We start from the raw sequence: 16,671 nt of genomic DNA, 5'->3' as shown, positions 1-16,671 counted from the left end.
CCTGGATTAAATTTGCATGCTACCCTGCTGCAGTGAATATAATAATTCAAAAATGATTCCACCTTTACAAGCTTGATATCATTTATACTTCAATAATCATTAATTAATTATATATTATTCTAAAATAAGCTGCATGATTAGTTTTTTTAAGTTTGGTACTTTAAGTATATTTGGATGCTAATTATTTTTGTACTTTTACTGGACTAACATTTTGTATTCCGGACTTTTACTTAAAACAGAGTATTCCTACACTTTGTTTTTCAAATCTTAAGATCTCTGAGTACTACTTCCACCTGAGCATTTTACAAACTAAATATCTTTTTTAATTAGCTAACAACTCCCACAGCTAAATAAGTGTATCCGACCAGTGGCTTTACGACAACGTTTTGGAATATAGATTTTGTGAAGATATGAACACCGCGGCATCACTTTGTTAGAAAAAGAGGTGGGGACAATTTCTCCAGATTCAACATCAGCATAGCAGAAGACGATACATAAATTAATTAATGTGAGAAAAAAACAGAAATAAAAGAATGTGGAAATAAATACAGAAATAAATAAACACAAGAAAGAATAAATAAATACAGAAATGAATAAATAAATGTGGAAATAAATACAACACTAAATAAACCAAAGAGAATAAAAAAGAGCACACATTATATCTTCAATGTATTTCTACATTTATTTTTTATTAATTTCTGTATCTGTGCGTGTTTCACACAATGTTGTTTTGCGTGGTAGCCTTGTATTCTGTTAATACGACAACATTTCTAACAAATTAATGTACTTTCAATTGCTCTGAACGTTTCAACAAGTGCACGTGTCAATATCTTTGAGTTGCTGTCATATTTTATGTAACTTCCTCTGACCAGTCCCACTTTTATTTGGAAGCTTTGTGTCAAGTTGTACATAGTGCAAAGAGAAACACAGTGACTCATCTCTCTTTAAAAAATATTGTAAAAGCTACCGCACCGGGAATTTGCGACGTAGGCCTATTCATGTTCTTTAAACTGTAAAGCCCCCTGAGACAAAAGTACAATTTGTAATGTTGGGCTATACATTTTTGATTGACTTCGATTGATTTGGTGCAAGAAGTATGCTACACTGTTGCTATTAAAAAACGTTAAGTAAGTGATAAGCGCAATATTTTTCCTTTCGTAATTGTACCTTCTAGTAAATGCAAATGTCTGTTTGCAATATAAATCGTATTGTTTGCGGGATACTCTGCCCGTACCGGATTTACCGGATTACCGGATCCCATATAGATAGGCCTACTTGCCTACAATCCGAATTAAATATAAGTAAATACACCCTGAACTTTCTTTAACTTTCCCATTATACTTTGTTTACCTTCTTCTTCTTCTCTCGGTTTTTGGCGGATTGCAAACAACTTTAAAGGTGCATACTGCCAACTTTGTTTACCTCCAAATTCTTGTTTAATATATTATTTCATCAACCTTTTTGCAGTATAAAGCACAAGATTGTTCGTAGCGAGAAAACAAGGATGTTGATGCAGGAACCGATAAGCAACGTCAGTACTTCCACGGTGTCAAGCCTGTCAAACTGCTGCGAACAAAATGTGACTTCCGTTTTTTTCCCTTTCAACTTAAAATAATTGGCGATGTATGTGTTGTTCATATTGCACATAGAATTGTTTAAATTCAAATTCATACATAAAGGAACCTTACAAATATGTCATGACAGTGTAAACTCCAGCTATAAATGTATATTTGTTACGTACAACACAGATAACTTATTAAATGAATTTATTTTGAAGGGAAACTCGTTTAACTGGAGCCGATCTTGTGGTGTTTCGTCATCAATACCGTTTGAGTCAGTCAGGTCAGCTACTGCGTCCCGAGTGCTAAGACGTACTAACAGTGTACGGCTAGCAAACATTCACTTTCTTTAGAAAAGGATAAGCTCTCCTTAGACAAAAGTTTTACCGAATCTTAGAATACAAGGTGTCCGTGGTAAAATGAAGAGGCGGATACACTGTGGTTTTGTGCTGGTTTATTCGCTAGTCTCGTATTTCTATTCGTGCTCGGCGTTTTATCTTCCGGGTTTAGCCCCAGTGAGTTTTTGTGCAAAAGACAAAGGCGGTGAAGATTGTCAGGTAACGTTATATTGAATGTATGATGTTCACAATTCTTATTTAATATAGTGCATTGTCTGTAGCAGTTGGAGTTTGCATATTCTTTTCAATGTGGTATCTTCTTAAGTTGCTAGCTAGCCAACACTCTCTTTAGGCCCCGGCTATTACCTGGAACCGGAGCATTAGCATAATATTCCAATGGGTTTATACATTGATTTTGCTGGCACACGTTGTCATTGCCATGGATGTTTTTAAACTAACTGACGTGTGGGAGTTTCACCAGCCCACCAAGAAACACAGAAACCATAGGAGTGCAGTGTGTGTCTCTGTTGTAGTAGATGAGATGGTGATACAACCCTCAAAAGGACTCTCCTTTCAACAACCCGTATTGAAATAATACATTATAATTGATCATTGTTCTTGTATTGACTCGGCGTTGCTGTGTTAAAGTTACCTGGCAAATACCACGTTGGCCGTTGGATCTATGCAAATCAATTGACCTTTTGAGAGACTGACCTAATACTGAACTGAATAACTTTTAATTGCAATGGCCTACAAGTTGTCATCAACACATTTATTGCTGAATTTCTTTATTTATTAAGTGATCAGATCAACTCACTCAAAAATCTCACTACCTGTCTGTTTTTAAACACTGGGATTTGAACTACATTTATCGTATATATATATATATATATGTATTTACATTTTTCTTAGGTGTATAGATGCATATATATCGTTTTTTTATATGCACTGACAGGATTGTTTTTTTTACAATTCAATAACCATCATAACGATATATCACAGCTTAACCAATTATTTGGTTACGACAGATTCATTACTAACATTTGTTGTATGACTGAAACCAAAAAATGGACAAATACCTTTGTCTCGATTGAGACAATGTTTTTTTCAGTTAAACACATCCTTTTTTTTGACGGACAATTGTGTGTGTTTCTTCTACAGACAGTGATTCAGCTGTTTGTCAATCGCCTTGACTCAGTAGAGTCAGTCCTGCCTTACGAGTATGATATGTAAGTAACGCCTTACTTCATTCCATCTGTGCAATATCTTGATATACCTATGTTTTCTAGGTCACTAATATATTCTCATTATATGTTAAAAGGTTCGACTTTTGCAAAGATGAAATGGAAACGAGGCCTTCTGAGAACCTAGGACAGGTGCTGTTTGGTGAACGAATTGAGTCTTCTCCCTACAAGGTGGGTGTCAACCAAAACATCTAAGCTTGCTTCTCTTACACTGTTTCTTATTTCACATTCCATACATCTGTTTTAATGTTTTTAATTGAAAAGAATGACTGTTGTTTGCCTTAACAGGTCAACTTTCCAGAAGATGTTAAATGTAAGAGTTTGTGCACCAAGTCTTACAAAAAGGGGAACAAAGAGGATGCAACCAAACTGGATTTCCTCAAGATGGGAATGCAGTTGAACTACCAGCACCACTGGTTTGTAAAGAATACGGCATTGAAATGTTATGTAAATAATAGCATGAGGTTTTGTTTGTTAAAGGGATAACAACAGAAATACAATCCAACACGAGCAAGCAAATAATGTATTTGTTAAGAAGTTGTTGAAGTAAGCCAATTTTTCTTTTCAGGATAATTGACAACATGCCGGTGACATGGTGCTATGATGTTGAAGATGATCAGAAGTACTGCAACCCGGGCTTCCCTGTTGGCTGCCTTGTGAACCAAGATGGAAAACCTAAAGATGCTTGCGTTATCAATGTGAGTTTGGATTTATTTTTTCGAAAATGAACTCTATATTAAGTTTGACCTAATTGCTCATCTGATTGAGGAGTTGTCCTCTTAATGATATAGTACGTTACCTGGGATGCTTGTTTTGGGTAGGGGCCTCCCTGAAATATATAGTAATTTACTAAACTATAAATAATCTCCCATGTGTTACCTAAGTAAATTCTGTCCTTTTAATGTCATGGTTTGGTAACCTGCCTTTAAAGAGCCCTCAGATCATAAAGTGGTCTAGCAGACTGATTGGTGACCCACAGCTAAACCTGGAGACCCTGTACCTCAGGCAGTTACAGCGGTTACCCAGCTCTTTATTGAATGATGACTCCCACCCGCTGCACTCAGAATTTAAGCTTCTTCCTTCGGGCCGGATGTTAGTTATCCCAAAGTGTAAAACAAAGCGGTGTAAAACCAGCTTTATTCCGGCAGCTATCGCACAAAGGAATAAGTCGTAGCGGTGTCACACAGATGCCTATTTATTTATTTATTTATTTATTTATTAACTTTCAATGCCCATGATTGTACTACTGTTTTTTAAAAATGTTTTTAGAGGTGACAGAGCAGGGTGTACTTTTATCAGAGATTTGTCTGTGTTGTTCTTAGAATGTGTGTCAGGATGGGTCCCTTGTCTTTTTATCTGCATACTAAATCTACCTACGGGTAGAACCTGAGCCTACTTTGATCAATTTGCTTATTTTAGTGATTTTTATAGCATAATATATTGTAATTAGAATTCAAATGTTGTCTAATTTACATTAACTTTAAATTAAAACCAGCAAACATTATTTTATTATATTTGTAGATCATTCATATAAATTATTAAAGAAAAAAGGTAAGCCAAATGAATGGGTCCAGCTCATATCGAGCCAGAAAAGTACACCTAAAGGTTCTATGTTAAGGTGTATTTACAGGTCATTTTATAATATGCAGGGTTCGTACGGGTGCTTGAATTTTGGGAATGGTGCTTGAAATTGAGATAAAGTGCTTCAAAATGTAAATGCTTTACTTTTACAATAAATTGCTGTCTGACTGAATAGTTCGCTTTTTAGATTAAAAGAAAAGAATTGCTTCGCTTCTACATAAAACAGCTCCGCTGCACCTTCCCGCGACCTGCAAGTGTTTGTGTTACGTGTGACCTGGGCTTTCTGATGAGAGTGATAGATGACTGTGTGCCAGGAGGTTGCCGTTTCAACGAGCGTTGGCTAGCAGAAGACAAATACAAGCTATGGCTAAGACGAGGGTCAAGCCCACGAGTAGCCTCCTGCAAAGTTTGCAAAAATAACGATGCGAGAGTCTGCGCTGACGAGCCACATGAAAGGTACGCCGGAGCAGAGCATTTTAGATTAGGCTAACGTGGCATGTTACGTTTGTTTAAGCTAACGTTAGCTAGCTGAATAGCGAACTCGATTGAGGGATAATAATAATTGCAGGGGACAATCATTTCAGAGGAGCGTACCTACGTTATGTGCGTTACAGTCGCCATCGTGTGGCGTTCAGAGGATGAAGCACTCACGGCATTTCGTGTTATAGTCACGAAATATAATCTATTGATTCGACACAGAGCGATTTTGAAAGCAATGTATTTCTACTGGTAGTATGTTTCGTGCCTAAACCAAATGTGACTTGCTCTATCGAAATCAGTCACATTGACCCGAAGACCACATTTTCGTTTGTATTACTGGTCTGGGGGGAAGCTCGTGTGTGTGTGTGTGTGTGTGTGTGTGTGTGTGTGTGTGTGTGTGTGTGTGTGTGGTGTGTGTGTGTGTGTGTGTGTGTGGTGTGTGTGTGTGTGTGTGTGTGTGTGTGTGTGTGTGTGTGTGTGTGTTGTGTGTGTGTAGTGTGTGTGTGTGTGTGTGGTGTGTGGTGTGTGTGTGTGGTGATGTGTGTGTGGTGTGTGTGTGTGTGTGTGTGTGTGTGTGTGGTGTGGGTGTGTGTGTTGTGTGTAGTGTTGGTGTGTGTGTGTGTGTGTGTGTGCTGTGTGTGTGTGTGTGTGTGTGTGTGTGTGTGTGTGTGTGTGTGTGGGTGTGTGTTGTGTGTGTGGTGTGTGTGTGAGTGTGTGTGTGTGTGTGTGGTGTGCTGTGTGTCTGTGTGTGTGTGTGTGTGTGTGTTGCTGTGTGTGTGTGTGTGTGTGTGTGTGTGTGTGTGTGGTGTGTCGTGTGTGGTGTGTGTGTGTGTGTGTGTGTGGTGTGTGTGTGGTGTGTGTGTGTGTGTGTGTGTGTGAGTGTGTGTGTGTGTACCGGGGAAACGCTCACAAGAAACACCGGCTGTTGTTATGCTTGCTGTGATGTTACATTACTCCGTTCTCCGCTTGTAATTATGCCGAAGCTTCAAAGTTGTATTTATCATCTGAATTTGCCGAAACGAGTTTAATATTCTGAAAGCCAAGACTTTGTTTATTTGAAAACATGAAAACAAACTGTGTTTTATATAAAATTGAAGTATAATACAAGTAAAACTACATGTTGCTTTAATCCCATGTAATTGTAGAATGAACACAGTCTTCCTTTGAACATGTATACGTCAGGTGTCTTGAGTAGCATTACCTACAAATCATTGTACACATTTGTAAATATTATTTTCCACTTGTTACCATTATGAGTCTATTTTTATGCAGCTCTGCGTGATTTTGTGGCTACAATTGAGACTAATACGCTACCAGAGGTGGAATAAGTACTCAGATATTGTACTTGAGTAAAAGTACAAGTACTCAGATCTTGTAGTGAAGTTATAAGTACTCAGATCGTGTACTTTAGTAAAAGTAGAAGTACCAGAGTGTAGGAATACTCTGTTACAGTAAAAGTCCTGTATTCAAAAATGTTCCTCAAGTGAAAGTAGAAAAGTATTCTCATCAAAATATAGTTAAAGACAGTAAAAGTAGTCGTTGTGCAGATTGATCCATTTCAGAATAATATATATGATATGTTTTATAATGATTGATCATGAAAGTGTTCTCAAAGCTGGTAAAGGTGCAGCTAGTTTGAATGACTTTGTAGACTGCAGGGTAGCTGGTGGATTTACTCCAGGTGGAACTAAAGTCTGATTCAACACTTGATTAGATTTCACATCATTCATCCTGATCTGTGAAGTAACTAAAGGGATTAAATACATGTAGTGGAGTAAAAGTACACCTTTTACCTCTGACTTATGTTCACTGCCAACCTAAAAGTACCTAAAAAATAGTAATCAATAATGTATTGAAAAGTTATTTGGCTGAGCCAGGTTATATGGGAGGCCTAATCTACGTACAGATCACTCGTTAGTTAGTTTTCTTTTCTTTAATTTCTCATCCTCATGTAGAAGGCTATCACGAAACACACATTTGGTTGTTTATAGCATAAAGAACATCTGATTTAATGTGAGGTAGGGAAATAATCATTTGAGTATGTGTATATAAATATGTAATTACAACAGCTGTAAGATGCTTGAAAAGCTGGAAAATGCACCTTGAAAATGCTTGAAAAGTGTTTGAATTTGACTTTGGAAAAGGTGTAAGAACCCTGAATATGAATTAGCTGATAACTGCATTGGAGATACTTAACACACCGATGAGTGTATACAAATCTTACCCAGAGAAATCAAAGAACCTGATAATTAATACAATCATTTTTTTCCTAGGCTGAGTTCCACAAGAAGAACACATTCTACGTCTTCAACCATGTGGACATCAAGATATCTTACCACAGTGGAGAAGCGGAGGGATGGAGAGGGGCTCGGCTGGTTGCTGCCACTCTGGAGCCAAAGAGGTTACTGGTTTTTGATTGTAGCTTGACATCTTATGACGTCTACATGATATGATTTGATTGAGGTCTAATCTACCTCAACGTGCTGCAACTGAATGACATCTCACCATTCATAACCATCATTTGATCTATTCATAATCTAACATGGAAGGTTTTGTGTGTTTTGCACAGTATCAACCAGGCAGATGGAAAAAACCCAAATTGTGAAGGAGCCATCCCGATGGAGGTCCCTGGGGCGTTCGATAGCGATGTGTCAATAGTCTACACCTACTCGGTTACATTTGAGGTAGGTCTCCCACCATCTCACCAATTGTAATGTACAACGTATTGTACATAACTAATGTATACATTTTCTATATGACTTGGAGAATGACAAATACAATGTGTGTTTTTTTGTTGTTGCACTGAATGTAATTCCTTTTACAGGAAAACAATGCTATCAAGTGGGCCTCTAGGTGGGACTACATCCTGGTGTCCATGCCTCACACCAACATCCAGTGGTTTAGGTTTGAAGATGTTTTCTACATTGCGCACCACAGAAACTCTGTCTCACTAAAACTCCCTTGGTCTTGATGCTTGTTATTTGATGCTATGGTATGTCTTATGTGTTTGTCCAGCATCATGAACTCCTTGGTCATTGTCCTCTTCCTGTCTGGCATGGTTGCCATGATCATGCTGAGAACTCTGCACAAGGACATTGCCAGATACAACCAGGTGGACCAGGTAAAGGCATTGTAAAACATGATATAGATACGTATATGAAGCACTAGCATACAAATAGACATTTCTTAAAGATGCAGATTATGTTGTTAAAGTGTACAATTTGAATCTCATTCGTTGTTGTCTTCTTTGTGTGCTGCAGGGCAACGTGTCGCCACCATGCACATTAAATATTCAAATGAGATGGTACCATTTTAGCGTTAACATTATAGTCATACTAAAAGCTTTGATGACCATACACTATTGAGGCTATGTTATTTGGGTTTCAATAGTTACTTTAAAATGTTGCACATGTGTTTGATCCCATGGATAATACTTTTCTATTTAGCTGAAAAATGTAACATTACACATAATATCCTTCTAGCTAAATGTGTGGTGGTGTTCATCACAGTGACATGGCTAATGCTTTAGTTCTGCAGTGTAAAATACCACCAAGCACACCAGGTGCACAGTACCCACAACTATGAATATTTTGTTACATTTCACAGGCAGACTTCATAAAGCTTCCAACGACCAAGGAAAAATCCTCGGTGCCTTACGTAAGCTTAATGGAAGCTCTTTTAGCAGAACCTTTTTGTGGTTGTTGAATCAGGTGTTTGGGTGTGTGATTGCAGAAAACCTGCACACTAGAACAGAATGTAAAATGTGGTGTGAATATTTGTGCAACTTTCAAGGAAGACGTTTAGTGAATTCATAGACAAGTTTCAAACCACATTTTACAGCTTTTGGTAAACCATGTTCTCGCTGTCTTTGCCTCGTTTTTCCTGCTATCAGGTGAGGTAGTGTTCACTGCTCGGTTGTGGGTTAACCTTTAACTTTTATCAATGGAAATATTCATTACTTCCTTGATAGTGACTGTTGCTCGCTTGTTTGCTTTCTCTCTTCCCAGGAGGACGCACAGGAGGAGTCAGGATGGAAGCAGGTGCACGGGGATGTTTTCCGGCCCCCCAGGAAAGGAATGTTGTTGTCTGTGTTCCTTGGACAGGGCACCCAGATCTTCATCATGACCTTCATCACTCTCTGTAAGGACTGTTTTGTATCAGTTATAATACATAGTTTCCTTCTTAGTAATTTGGCTGCCTATCAGTACTTTCAATTATCTTTGTGTTCACCACATCAGGGAGTGTATTAAACTAAACAGCTGCCTTGTTAGTCAACTTAGTTACAATTTAAGAAAATTAATTATATATGAACTAAAAATGGTTTACGTGCAAACTAAATGTACACAGATATATTAAATAAAATGTAGTTAATAAAACAATGTTTAACACAAAGGACACAACATTAATCACACAGGTGTTATGCTGAACATACATGACAAACAGATACATTTTTATCTTACTCATTATTTAATCCAAAAACAATCCCTGAGCAAGGTTTTAATTTGCCTTCATGGTATTGGACATCCCTACAGATTGAGAGGGCAGTAGAACAATTCATGTGAAAAATATTTCTTCTTAAAACATTCAGAACAAGATTTAAAGCACATCCACTTGAGCCTCTGCAATCAATTAAACTACATGATTCACCAAGAAGACACATTTTAAAAGAACATCGTCAAGCAAGTTTGGGGTATTACGGTATAAAAACCAGGAGCAGTAGTAGAAGTATTTGTTTACTGTTGTGCTGAATGAGCCCACTGATGAGTGTTTGTCCCCTGTAGTCCTGGCCTGTCTGGGCTTCTTGTCGCCGGCCAACAGAGGGGCCCTCATGACGTGCTCTGTGGTCCTCTGGGTGCTGCTGGGAACGCCTGCTGGCTATGTGTCTGCTCGCCTCTACAAAAGTAAGAGTCCAGCGAAAACACCTCACACGGTTTCACAAAAGTCTTAAGAGTTATTGCTCATTCTAATGTCTCTGTTTTCTGCTTTTAGCTTTCGGAGGTGAGAAGTGGAAGACAAACGTGTTGCTGACAGCCCTCTTGTGCCCAGGGTAGGTTTACTTAGGTTTCCATTTTTCTACTTTGTTTCTGCCCTGGAGTGAAATGTTGTGCTGTAAATGCCTTTGCACTTCTTTTATCATTCTCACATGTATTGTCCCTCTCTGTGTCTTCCGTCCCTCTCTCTTCCCTAGTATTGTGTTTGCAGACTTCTTCCTGATGAACCTGATCCTTTGGGTGGAAGGTTCCTCAGCAGCGATCCCCTTCGGCACTCTGGTGGCCATTTTGGCTCTGTGGTTTGGAATCTCCGTGCCCCTCACCTTCCTCGGCGCCTACTTTGGATTCAAGAAAGCTGTGAGTTAGAGCTCCGAGTTTATCAAATGATCTTGAAATAATTGATTGTTGATCAAATATGCTTGAGTTTGTTATAAAATCCTCTCTTTCTGCTGCCATGCAGGCAATCGAGCAACCAGTGAGAACAAATCAAATCCCTCGTCAAATTCCTGAGCAGTCTTTCTTTACAAAGCCTGTACCTGGTATCGTAATGGGCGGGATCCTGCCCTTTGGTTGCATTTTCATCCAACTGTTCTTCATTCTCAACAGCATTTGGTAAGAACACAGACATGCTGTATTTCCTGATTTGAAAGGGAAGGTGTGGTTGAGCTCTTTGTTACAGTACATCATGTAATATGTTGTTTGCCTCTGTTCTTTTCAGGTCACATCAGATGTACTACATGTTCGGGTTCCTGTTTTTGGTTTTTATTATTCTTCTCATCACTTGCTCCGAGGCCACAGTCCTGCTCTGCTACTTCCACCTGTGTGCTGAGGTACCCACATGTTCAGAGAACTTTGTCTCAGTTCACAAACTTGAATCTGGAAAAACAATTGAAACTTGAAAATACTTCAATCATACTATAATTGTAATATCATAGTCCCACTGTTGTAGAAATGAAAGAAATCCAAATGAATATATTCATATATTTTAAGTTAGTATTCTTCTCTAGATCTTGCCTTTGAAGATATGTTATTTAATGTCACTCTCCTGACTAAAGGTCTAAAGGTTCAAAGGCTTTATCGTCATCTGCACAGTGGCCACATTGTAGTTATGGCAATACAAATCTTAAGACCCAGGCTCCTCCAACAATGCAATATAAATATATATAAGTCATAAAACAACAATAAAAATAGTGCAAGAAGAAACAGGTGGAAATGAAATAGTGCAAGAGAATGTTGCAAGACTAAGTGAACTATATTCAAGTAAAATAGAATAAGATGAGTTAAAAATAAATGTTATACTCATACTTTTTTGCCTATAGTAATTCAAGTACACATATCCTAACATGTTATTATTTGTGATGTGTGTGCAGGACTACCACTGGTGGTGGCGTTCCTTCCTCACCAGCGGCTTCACAGCAGTCTATCTCTTCATCTACTCTGTGCATTACTTCTTCTCAAAGCTACAAATTGTCGGCGCTGCCAGCACCTTCCTCTACTTCGGATACACGTTGATTATGGTCCTCATCTTCTTCCTCTTCACAGGTGAGGCTTTGAGATAAGTGATATATGAGCTTTTTATTCACTCAAGATTATTTATTATTTCCACCCTGCAATCATTCCTAGATACATAACACAATAATTGGTTTCTTTAGTTACGGAGCTCATTATTTATAAAAGACAAATCATCTATATACACTTTTGCATATTTAGTTTCACTCCAATCTTTATTTGTTATGACTTGTGAGCTCCAACGGTTTATTGCATGGCAGAAAGAGGTGTGTGGTTACGTTTAGTCGTTTTCTTAGTTAGCCAGTTGAGCTGCTATGTGACAATTCAGGACTTCCATCCTGTTCCAATGAGAATAAAACCCACGGTGCAATATTTACTGTCCTTGTCATTTAATTAAAGCCTTGTTCTTTTGAATTCTATACAGGCAGTGCAGACTAGACACTGTCATGGATTTTAACCCTTAGATGCATAAGTGGGTCTTTTTTGACCCAGTGAGGTGGTTTTCTTAGAGTATCTTTGTAATTACATTTCTTTTATCATTTCATATTCCAGCTATTCCTCAGGAAACATGTTTTGGATATCCTGCCATTCAACATTTTTATTTAAATTGTATACATTTTAAGAAATTGTAGTTTTTGTATTACTACCCCAAGCTTCCATAAGTGGGTCAAAAATGACCTGCATGCATTTCCTATGGGATCCTATGGGAACCTTTGATTCTTATCACCTGTTGCTGTCAGGAATACATTCACTGTAGACCACACAGACTACATCACAAGTGACACCTCTTATTTTACACAGCAAGATCTGATACCTCTCAGTATAATAATAATAATAATACATTTGTATAGGGCTTTTAAAGGACTCAAAATCGTTTTACAATATAAGGGAAGGTGAGGGTGGGGGGTATAGGACTATCAAACTTGATCAACCGGCATAGATTAATGGGGAGTGGGCTATGAGTAGACGAGAGGAGAAGAGATGAGTTTTGAAAAGGGACTGGAATACTGTGAGGGTCTCAGAATAACGGAGATCTTTGCATCGATATGTTCAAAACGGTTTTTTCAAAATGTAATTTTTTTTCCTAAAATTAGAAATACTGACACATTTAAAGGTGGGGTAGTAGTAAGTTTGAGAAACCGGCTCGAGATACACTTTTTGTTATATTCCATGGAATGCACTTAACATCCCGATAGCAATGAATATCTGAAGTGCTTTGACAACAAATCCATAAAAAAATGTCATCTGTGGAAGCCGTGGTGCTGTAAAAAGCACGACCAATCATTTTAGCCAGCCCGGCTAAAGTAACTGGATGGCCTACCTGCCTGTCAGCCTTCCATCTGTGCACAAAGTTATCTCGTGCCCTCATTGGTCATGTGCGCGTTCGTGTGTGTTGGAGGAGGGGCTCTGTAAGGAAATGGCAGATTTTTTCCGGTTGTGTATTTTCAAATTCTAGCGCACTCGAGCTGGTTTCTCCAAAATTACCTACCCCACCTTTAAACAGTGTTGTGCTAGTTACTGAAAACCAGTAACTAGTTACCATTACTAGTTACTTCATTTCAAAAGTAACTCAGTTACTTTACTAGTTACTTACACAAAAAAGTAATGCGTTACTGTGAAAAGTAACGTTTTAGTTACTTGAAAAAAGGGCTCCCATTAATGCCCTTATAGCCTTCATTTCAGTACTGTTATTGCATTGGAGAATAATACAATCTGTTGATCAACTTGACATGCATTATATGCAATCTGGATTGCATGGATATTAGCTGGCTTTCCATTTTTGTATATTCTTTCTCCAGGTAGTTGGAAAAAGTTTTCCGTCCCATATGCCGTGTGCCGCCCGGACATGCTATCATGCTAACTAGCTCCCTGAAAGCGGGTGACTCCACTGTAGCAATAGCCTGCATGTGTTCTACAACATACCGTGCGATGGCTTTATCGACTTTTCCCTGGCTAGCAGTCCCTTGGTTAAAATCCAGCCGCTGTTGCTTAGGTGGAGGTGGAGTGGCGTCGGCTGAGTCTCTGTGGTCTTAGCTACTAGCTTCGTCCCAGCATGTTGTTTTTGCAGATGTTTTAAGAGATTTGAATGACTGGTTTGGGCAGTAGATAGGATCTTTGACCCGCCAAGACACAACTTACATTTAACTAAAACGTTATTTTCTTTGTGCTCGACAAAAGTGAAATAGTGAGAATATCTCCAGGTGGAGAAACTAGACTTGAGCTCCGCCGCCGCCGCCATGATAGTCTTGTTAGTAAACAACACAAACACGCCCACAGCGCGTCTCAGCATGTGACACAGGAAGTATCTAAGTACATTTACTCAAGTACAGTACTCATCTCTGTTCGCCTGGCTGTTGACTATATAAAAAAAACGCGTGTGTAACGCGTTAGTCCGGACACTGCCTTTAAATACAAAATATTTCTAGTATGAACCAAAATATAATACTAAATATTATACAAGTGATTTTTCTTAACCAAAATGACAAATTGCATTAAATCACATATTATTCTAATACGGGTCCATTATGACCCACTTATGGAAGAGTGTGGGGTCCAGTCACTCGTGCATCTAATGGTTAAGTCCCTTTTTGTTTAAAGTTGAACTCACAGACTCTATTGGATATTTGAGTAGAATGTTCAAAGTCCCTCCGGGTCAGATCTACTTTTGTCGATTTATTTGGGTCACTTCACCTGTCTGTGGATGGCAGAGCCTAGTTTCATCGACGAGCTTCTTTTTTTTCTTCAGTTGATCAAAAGAAACAGTCACCACTTTCACTTATTGCCATGGCTGATAATAAGCCTATATGCACTCAGGATTCCTGACCATTGCTGAATTTCTCTATGCCTGCTCATAAAGTCCAGCCGGCTGTGTGACTAAGGTTGTGCAGATGTATGTACCACACCATTACCACAAGGATAGGATGAACACAACATTACTGCTGCTTTTGTTTCCATGTTAAAGGAGACAAAGATTGGCGCATGTTGACATGGCAACCGCACTCTACGGCCCTGTCCAGCTCTCTTGCACACCCACTCAGATGACAATAGGGGTGAAAAGGATAATATATGGGACTGGATAACAGCGTCGTTTTTCTGTCAACCAGAAATATACTGCTCACCATGATGCCAGATTATGACTTTTTTCTTTTTTGGTGTTAAACTGTCATTAGGCCAGATAAGAAGTTAGCCTGTAGCCCTGCTCGTCACGGCAGTGCGGCTTGACACTATCTTAACACAGAGCTGTAAGTAGCGAGGGGACGAGATGTCAAAAGATTATCACTAAGAAATAATCCAAGGACTCAAGGAAAAGATGATCAGTTTCCCTCCTTGCTTTCAGTTGATCTAAATAATCCTAATCTCTCTCGTACCCCATCTTTACATTTTTAACCTCATCTCAACTTTGATTTAAATGTATTCAGGATTGGACTGAGGCCCTGTTGAGCAGTCAGTTAGGACTTTCATACCCACTTGAATTTATCCAGGATTTTGACCAATTCTCAACATTGGGGGAGAAAATGGTCTGACAGAATTGGTTTGCTACGAAATCAAGCTAGCTGTAAAACACTTTTTATTTTTATTTGTGTTCTTCTTGCACACATTAATTTAAAACCTTTGTTGCCTGCATTCATTCAGATTCCCAAAATCAGCTGTTCTCCCTTGGATGTTTGTTTTAGTTGATTTGAATCTTTTTTCAGACATTGATCAAATCCTCCTCTAACCTGCCTTTTCTTCTCAGGTACAATTGGCTTCTTCGCCTGCTTCTGGTTTGTAAATAAGATCTACAGTGTGGTCAAGGTGGACTAGAGGACTGAGGGACAGACTGATTCCTTCCTGTCGCAGTGCCGGCCTCCTCAGTGCCGGCTGGGTTATAAAGTGGGCTCAATGGTCCTGAACTGAAACCATCACTGATCATAAAAAAGACCTGAAGAGCAGAGCCCGTCCTCTTTTGTGCTTTAAACCTATGTTGCTATTGTCTTTTATTTTTATTTTAAAATATATATATAATTTTGTCTTCACTGTTGACCAGTAATGTTTGAGTGGCACCCTGAGAATCAGTGTGGGTTCCATTGATCTATCTAGCTGTCATAGTGAAGCGTTTGTTTTGGTGGAAGAAAAATCTCAAACAATATAATTTTAATTTTCTAAAGAAAGTTAAATGTTCTGTATTTTTTGCTTTTCTATTCCCTTATGGTTAAATGGTTTGTTTTTCATTACCTGTAATGTAATGATAAACATGTGTGTGTACATATAATGTATAGAGAGAGTGAGCAAGAGAATGCTACTTAAAGATTGTCACCATGAATGGATCATTTGTAGAAGTTTCTTTTCTTTTTTTAAGGTAAAGATGGGGCTATACATACTTTAAATATCAGCCTGTATTGTAGTTCAGAACTTATATAAAACACTGACATTAATATGATACATGTCCATTCTCTTGTTTTTTGGTGGCTAGATTTAGTTTTGCATTGAATCAAACGGTACACTTGGTTGAGAAGCACATCTGTATCATAGAAGATTATGCTACAGCTACAGTGTGTTGAATTTGAAGGATCATCTCTCACCAATATTCCTGACTTGTTCAGCCACTGGAGAGATTCTAATGCAGTCATCATAACGCAGATCATGATTTTACTGATTAAGAACATATGTACCGTTGAGATGCACACTTGTAGATTTTAAAAAGCAGTTTGCTGAACAGTTACTTCATAAAACACTGCTGCCTTTTGCTTTGCACAGTGTGGAGTCATCACCCAAGGTGATAACGCTTTTTCCAAATAAATGCAATTCATTCAAAAATAAAGGCCACATGTTTTTTGTCCGGACATGAGTCTATTGGATTCATTGTTCAGTAGATTATAGTCTTTACATCTGTGTGGTTATAAAAGGTCACAAACAAGCATTGGCACATTCAACATCTAATTGTTTACACTTCAACATTATGCACAAAAACTACTAGTTAAGGAACCTT

The 16,671-nt window shown here is 38.4% G+C and overlaps 1 protein-coding gene across 2 annotated transcripts; it reads left to right on the top strand.

Annotated features, from left to right (window-relative positions):
* The first annotated feature begins 1,829 nt into the window (after positions 1-1,829).
* Positions 1,830-16,525, top strand: LOC117537607 (transmembrane 9 superfamily member 2). 2 transcript variants are annotated; one of them, XM_034202871.1, is made up of 18 exons: positions 1,830-2,116; positions 3,059-3,126; positions 3,219-3,312; positions 3,430-3,557; positions 3,710-3,839; positions 7,476-7,603; positions 7,772-7,886; positions 8,027-8,106; positions 8,218-8,323; positions 8,809-8,859; positions 9,210-9,342; positions 9,984-10,103; positions 10,192-10,249; positions 10,391-10,550; positions 10,654-10,805; positions 10,912-11,023; positions 11,564-11,735; positions 15,439-16,525. In XM_034202871.1, the coding sequence occupies exons 1-18, from the start codon at positions 1,979-1,981 to the stop codon at positions 15,504-15,506; spliced, it is 2,013 nt and encodes a 670-aa protein (XP_034058762.1). In that variant the 5' UTR covers positions 1,830-1,978; the 3' UTR covers positions 15,507-16,525. The 2 variants fall into 2 exon arrangements, with proteins under 2 accessions (XP_034058762.1, XP_034058763.1); XM_034202872.1 differs by lacking the exon at positions 8,809-8,859.
* Positions 16,526-16,671: the final 146 nt, after the last annotated feature.

Source organism: Gymnodraco acuticeps, unplaced genomic scaffold, assembly GCF_902827175.1.
Source record: "Gymnodraco acuticeps unplaced genomic scaffold, fGymAcu1.1, whole genome shotgun sequence".
NCBI classification, from domain to species: Eukaryota; Metazoa; Chordata; class Actinopteri; order Perciformes; family Bathydraconidae; genus Gymnodraco; species Gymnodraco acuticeps.
This window is presented reverse-complemented; position numbering and strand designations above follow the sequence as displayed.

Coding starts and splice junctions, on each gene's coding strand:
- LOC117537607 (XM_034202871.1), top strand. CDS start 1,979: ATGAAGAGGCGGATACACTGTGGTTTTGTGCTGGTTTATTCGCTAGTC. Junction 3,127..3,218: donor CTGCCTTACGAGTATGATAT/GTAAGTAACGCC, acceptor ATATGTTAAAAG/GTTCGACTTTTGCAAAGATG. Junction 7,887..8,026: donor CCTACTCGGTTACATTTGAG/GTAGGTCTCCCA, acceptor TTCCTTTTACAG/GAAAACAATGCTATCAAGTG.